This window comes from Pundamilia nyererei, unplaced genomic scaffold (assembly GCF_000239375.1).
Source record: "Pundamilia nyererei isolate P.nyererei 1_Seehausen unplaced genomic scaffold, PunNye1.0 scaffold00039, whole genome shotgun sequence".
Taxonomy (NCBI): Eukaryota; Metazoa; Chordata; class Actinopteri; order Cichliformes; family Cichlidae; genus Pundamilia; species Pundamilia nyererei.
In genome coordinates, this window is record NW_005187440.1 from 1,701,681 (window position 1) to 1,708,798 (window position 7,118).

Below are 7,118 nucleotides of genomic sequence, written 5' to 3' on the forward strand. Positions count from 1 at the left end.
GTGTGTGTGTGTGTGTGTGTGTGTGTGTGTGTGTGTGTGTGTGTGTGTGTGTGTGTGTGTGTGTGTGTTTGCAGGCTTTTGAAGTATGTGTTCCAGTTGGCGGTGGACGTGGCAGTTCCAGAAAAATCACCTACACCAATCCGTACACCAGCAGCCGTACATTCCTGCTTCGCTCTGACCATCCAGATCTGCTCCAGTTCAAAGAGGATAAATTCCAGGTAAAATGAGACTGGAGGCCGTCCACTTCTCTTACCCCCATTAAGAGTAAAATCAATACTTTAATTAGTGACAAGAAGGAAAGAACCCTCCTCCTTAACAAAAGCTGCTCAGATAGTTTTGTTTCACGGAGTAATGTTACATATGTTGCTATGATGGTGTAACTGATGTCAATAACATTAGCTTTAACCACGTATAATCTGACACACTTTTGACTAAAACGAAACTCTTTTTGACAGATTTTAGAAAAAAACTAGGCTAAAGTGCTTCCTGTGTGTCTAAGCAGTTAAGTCTTCTGACATTCTGATGGAGATTTCATCTACAACCGATATGATGGAGCTGCCGTGTAGGAGGCAAGCGGTTAGATATTATTGTACTGGATCTTTTTCCCCAAGTTTCTTCTGGAGATTTTAGCCTGGTATCAGGCCCTGTCATCAGCTTTCATGCCCTCCCAGTCAAAATCATAAATGGGTTATGGCATAACAACGCTACTGTTTTGACCAAAAGGCTTATTGTAGAAAATATGAGTGTATGAGTCGTGAATATACAAAGCAATACTGTTGACTTTCTTGTCATCCTGACAGGTGAGTACAAGACATCAATAATTTCTAGTCTTTTATGTTGACTGCTCATTCCTCCGTAAATGGCTTCCTTGTCGGCTTTCAGAACTGAATGCAAAGAATATTACAAAGTCATTAGTGCTGCTGTTTTATTATTGTGCGGTCAGCCTCAGTGTCTCTAAAAGCTGATTTGCTCACATTCAGACATGAAACACTGCTGTCATTGCCTTTAATTTAGTGAGGTGTGATAAAATGCTAAAACAAATGAGAAACTATCATTTTAAATTAAGAAATAAATGAATGAGAGGCGAGGGGAGCCTGTTTTCACATAAACTATTAAAGAGTCTCATTGTTGTTGGCCAGAAGACACTGCATCAATTAGACAGGGAGGGTGAGCCAAGTGAAAAACAGCCCATTGTTTTTTCCATCTTGTCAGTGAAGCTCCAGGTGTCTTATAAAGAATTTACCATGCCTGTGGCATTAGGCAAATGTGGAGACACTTTTCTCTTTTTTGACATAACTACCTCACTGTGATAAAACCAGCTGTCAGGAGGAAAGGCGAAGCAGAGATCAATACTGCCATGCTTGTGGGAAAGATTACAGCATAAATCCCTTAAATTGACCCATATTTCTGTTGTTGGCTATTACAGAGAGTAGAAGGAAATATTTCTGGTCAATCTACAGTAGTGAGAAAGTAACAAAAAAACACCTGTTAAAGATCTACCTCACTGTGATGCCTGAACAGAAAAACAATCACAACATACAAATAAAAAATTCTAATACTAGACTTTCCACAGAGGCAGTCAGGAGGTTAGAACAACTGGTGCTTCCTCATTTAATAATTGTGTTTTAGACATGCCTGAAAAGGAGATGCCCACAGCGATGGTAAGCATTAAAACAGTGTGGATAACCATTTGCTCCATATATGGGTCATTTTTGTCCTGAGAAATGTTTTCATTTTTGAGTCAGATCAGTAAAATACCTTCAAATCTAACTGAAATACACTCTGTTTATTGTCTAATTACTGCATGGAAGAAGGAAACTAATTGGATACTGAAATGAGGTCACCGGAGTCACAAAACATGCGATTAAACACTTAGATGCGTATTTCCATGTGAAAGAACCAGAGCTCACTATTTTTGCATGGCAGTTGTATTTAATTTGTAAAGTAGGTTCTCTGTATATCTTAGGAGGTAAGGGAACAATCAATACAGAACAGTATCACAATATTGTGCATTGCAACGTTGTATTGATACACAGATACCAAATAAATTGTATTAAAGAAGTTAAAGCATAAAAAACAGCTGAACAACTTCTGGTGTCTAAATGTTGCCTAGAGCCTAAGATTAATCACAAGGCGATACCTGGGTCACCTGATAGGAGGTGACCTTTCTGCAAACAGTCGCAGTCTGACCTGGGCTGGCTGCAGTAACTCTCAGAGAGAGTGTTGAAGGTTTGCAAATAATTGCTGTCTCATTTACAAATGCTCAGGTTTCCAAACATGTTGCCATCAGTCTGAATTGAGGGGATTCATTTCAACTGGCTGCCAGCTGGTAATAATCTGGTTATATTCATACAGAACGGGAAGATTGCTGATTATGATTATGTTAAATGTGAATTTCTGTCTATGTAGACAGCAACAGATATGATTTTCAACAATTTATTACAACTATTTGTTGTACTATCAGTAACTCACAATATATATTATTGCAGTATATTGCAATAATATCGTATTGTGAGTGAAGTATTGTGATAATATTGTATTGTGAGATGTCACCTTTGGTATATATTGGTTTCAGTTTTTTAAATGTGTTGTAGGATACGTATTTTTTCACTCTGAGGCATTGTCTTCATCTCAGAAGTATGAGTGGGGGTTTTCATTCAGAAGTCTGGCTCTGTTACCGTGGCTACATGAGCACAGTGAAGTATATATGGTTAATCTAGTGTAAATGATCTAGTCTAGAAAAAGGGAGTCACATCTATAACTGGTTTACAGCTCTAATAATGTTAACAGATAACATCAGACAGTGTTATTGATCCCTGTCAGGAAAGTCATTTAACCCATCCTAAGCATTAGGAGCAGCAGGCGGCCACAGCGTAGCACCTGGGGACCAGCAGCTAGTTAAACCCAGAGCCATGGTCCAGGGCACACCGATGGAATTAACAGCATGTTTTTGATCGTGGGAGAAACCAGAGCAAGCACAGGAGGCCATGTTAGTTGCTGTGAGGCAACAGTGCTAACCACTGAGACACCGTGCTGCCAAATCGGTCTCAGTGACTGCCATTTATTCAGGGTTTTTATCTTGGGGCAGATCTTTATGAACAATGCAGTTCAAAACAAAAATGATGGATTTATTATTAAACGTGTGAATGGGCAGACAGGTCAGCTTTAATAAGAAAAAAAAGATAAAGATCTAAATAAAATTATGTGTTATTTTTACTATGTTCAGATTGGAGGGGGAGAGAGTTACACCATCGGACTGCGGTTTGCCACGAGCCAGAGTCCCGGATCAGTGGACATCCTGGTCTACGTGAACAACCTGGAGGAGAAGACAGAGGAGACGTTCTGTGTGAAAGTAAACTATTCATGAAGTGAAAGTTGTTTGAAAAAACAAGTAGAAGCTTCAGTGGAAATGTTGACTGTGCTGTACTTTGTAATATACTTTAAGAGTGTGAAAGAAACTGAAACTTTCCTGGCTCTTTTGTCATTTTGTATTAGATTATTCTTCAAGAAAATAAAACTTTGCAACACTGAGTGTTTTTCAGTCTTCTCATACAAACTTGTTTATTCTGGACTGCGTGACCAAGAAGTCTGAATGACATTTTTTAAGATAAAATGAGGTCACGTTGCAGGAATCAAACATGTTGAATAGAATCGCCAGCTTCCTTTCTAAACAAAACAAAACAAAACTGACTAGAAAAGTTTTATTTGCTAAATTATGCACTAAACTTAAAAGTACTGGGAGCTATAAACTGGGTGCAAAGCAGCCTGAAAAGTAGTAAATGATGTTGTAAATTTGCTTTGTTTCATAATCAGCAAAGTAATGCATGCAATCTGCAATTAAGGTGTCAAGGTTGATTCCCACTAGTGAGCTGTCCTCATCCAAAAAGCCTGGCAAATGCCTGTCAGTTCAACCCCAGCCATCCGAAGGTGGGCCGAGGGTGAAAGCAATAACATTTTATCGACTTTAATTACCCAGCAAACCCACTTGAATGCCACTTGATGGCCGAGTTTTAATCTAAGACAAGCCGGGGGTCTGCGCTCCTCGTCCCCTCACCTCCCAAACAACTTCTCCTCATCACTGGCATTATTAGAAACAGCGCCGTAATGAAGTATGATTTTCCAGCGAGGCGCACATCTCTTCACATCGCCCTCATTAACACCAGCACCCTTTTAAACCCTTCATGCTCTCCCTCCTGCTTGTTCTGCCATGTCTCTCTCTATTGGAGGTGCTGAGAGGGAGAGAGAGAGAGGAGGACCGGAGACGGAGAGAAGGCTGTGCATATTGTGTTATGTAACAGAGTTACACAATCCCTCCACCCTCTGCACCCCCCTCCATACTTCCTTCATCCTTGCTTTCTCTCTCATTAGAATGCAGGCTGCAAAGTAAGCCTCACCAGCGCGGCAAAGCCTAATAAAACGAAGATAGCAGCCAAGCCTAGTGCACTTCATCTTTACCTTCTCAAAGCAAAAAAAAACCAAAAACCCAAAAACATCCTTTGTGTATTATGCATTTCATGTTAATATGGTCACAGCTTACAAATATACACATTTAAGGCTGTGTAACCACCGACATGGATGGGTTCCTATATTTAATTAAAGTTTGCCTTAATACAAAAGCTAAATGCTATACGGACGAGGTGCTGGCTGGTGCACACGTTCCTCCTGTTTCATGCTGAAATTTTGAGAGACTAGAAATTGAGTCCATTCTGTGTCGATGCATTCAAAAGTTCATCTGAGGCTAACGTGCAACCGGCCGTCTGATCTGTCCCATAAATGAACCACTGACTTAATCAGATTTTATTCAACATAACATCTGATTTTTCCTCAAAAAGAAAAAAAAACAAAAACGTGCCAATTTTGTTTTGTTTTGCTCTAACCAATCAGTGGATTCCTTCCACATGCACAGCTGCACACCATCCCATGTAGAGGCTTTAAAACCCAACCCTATCCCTTAAATGGCGAGGCAAGTGACTTCAGTTTTCCATTCACTGCCCTCACAGCGGGTGTCTGTTGGTGAGCTGTCCCACGTGTCTCTGCCTGTGCGTGGAAAAGATTTCCTCCTCCCATCCATCCTAATCTGGCACAAAATAGTGCATAGCATCTCCGATAGGAATGGGGTGGTGTTTTCTGTTTGTGTGAAAGTGTGGAAAAGAAAAAAACAAAACCCTTCCCTCTGTTTGGATCCTGCTTGGTGCAGCAGGCCCTTCGGTGTGAGCTGCATGGCTGTTCTCTGAGCGTGGGGCAGAGCTGCACTGACACCTTATTAGTGGTGCCAGTCCAGTTGTTGTCAGTTCCTCCTGAAGGAGCACAGACACCCGCCACAACAACTCACACTGTCTGCTCACCTTGTTAGTGTGGTTAGACGGGTCCTGTCTTGCTGCCCGAAGTCAAGGCTGCCTTGATGGTTTGCTGGGTGGAAGCGTGCCCATTGTTGCCCTGATTTAGGAAAAAAGGGTGGGGAGAAAAAAGCAGGCCTACCTGCTGGTGCATGTCTCTGTGTTAGTGTGGTCTTTTGTGAATGTGTGCGTGTGTAGGTGCCTGGCCTGAGCCAAGTAAGTGGGTGCATGTCTGTGAAAGCATACAGCGACGCAGGTATCAAAGAGCTTTGTAACTGAAGGAATATGCAACCTAGCAACAAGCCCTCCTCCTCATGTACACCGCTGGTTTGGATCGGCACTCGTGCAGCGGCGAGAAGAGTTTGTTATTATTACTGCGGTTCACTTGAAACGGAAAACACACACATTACAGCAAAGGAGCTAATGACGGTTTTTCCCTACTGGGGGAAAAAAAGAAATACTGCAATAAAGAAAATTCAAAGATTCACTTCTTCCCACACCTGGATGAACAATGCCACGGCAGTTTTTTGGTTTTTTGTAGCTGTGAAAGGCAAAACGTCTGCTGTGGCATCACTGATTGGGGTGTGGCTCGAACTGCACGAATTTTGAAGCTTTCAAGCAGCAGGCTTGAAGTGCTTTTGACATGGGGATTTATGTAAACAGTCGAGGTTCTTTAATAAACATGAAATTGTGACATGAGGTGCAAGAAGGAGCTCTTAATGAACTGAAATTCAATTACCTCATTACTCGTCTCAGCAGGACCCTCCCTCAGCCATGACTGCTGAGCACAGAGGGAACATGATTTTCTGAGGGAGCAGACGCTGTTCCTGCCACTGCAAACCTGGATCTGTCCAAATTCAAGACAGTTCTCAGTAGATGGCAGCCTTACACATACAGCTCAGTTGTTTTGCCATTCTTCCTTTCCTCTGAGGCTTTAGTGAATTCAAGAGCTTGTATAAGACTCCCCCCATTCTGATATCATGAAACACAAATAAACCAGCATGTATAACCTTTTAGTTATTTAAAAAAAATAATAGATCAATCACGTTTATTCTCTTTACTTATCTGTGTGAAACCTTTACAATCAGTCCATCGAATTTCATATAGAGATAGGTCAGAATTGACTACCAGAGAGTTAATCAATAGACTATCAATAACCTGATAGTCCAGAATGAATATGGACTTTAACGGGTTTCATAAAAGGTCATTTTCCTCACTTTTTTAGTAGAATGAAGAATGAAGAATAAAGAATAGAGAACCTTGAACGGGTTACAACTAGAGATGGACCTATCCGATATTAGGTATCGGTCCGATACTGACGTAAATTACTGGATCGGATATCGGAGAGAAATAAAAAATGTAATCCGATCCATTAAATAAAAAAAAAGCACCTCACATAACTTGCGACATGGCGTAACTCGGCTCATAACCGCAGCATGTAGGAGCAGTGTGCTCACGTGATAGAGCGGCGGTGTGTATTTGTGCTACCAAACCAGCATTTCATCTCCGATGAAGTTATCCCAGAGAGAAGTAAAGCAAGTGTGTAAGTTCATCTCTGAATGTTTGTAAAGCATTCCTGCGTTAAGCTTAACAACCGATATATGGAGCGACTGCCTCTTCTTGCTGCTACTTCAATCATGAAACTGATCAATGATCAGCTGATCGGCTTTTCTGTCACGAGTCCGTCTCTCTTGTTTGTTTATCGCCCACTTCGCGCCAGAAAGAGGAAACCAGCGGCTGAACAGCACCAGCACGTTTAACCTTGATAAGCTGTTGTTAGAA

General features: G+C 41.4%; 1 protein-coding gene across 3 annotated transcripts in view; it reads left to right on the top strand.

Annotated features, from left to right (window-relative positions):
- nphp4 (nephronophthisis 4) overlaps positions 1 to 3,466 on the top strand; it is a 173,745-nt gene extending 170,279 nt beyond the window's left edge. For all 3 annotated transcript variants that reach the window (XM_013910278.1, XM_005730733.1, XM_005730732.1), the window contains exons 29-30: positions 75 to 218; positions 3,227 to 3,466. In XM_013910278.1, coding sequence (XP_013765732.1) covers positions 75 to 218; positions 3,227 to 3,367 — 285 coding nt within the window. In that variant the 3' untranslated portion in view covers positions 3,368 to 3,466. The remainder of the gene's footprint in view (positions 1 to 74; positions 219 to 3,226) is intronic.
- Positions 3,467 to 7,118: the final 3,652 nt, after the last annotated feature.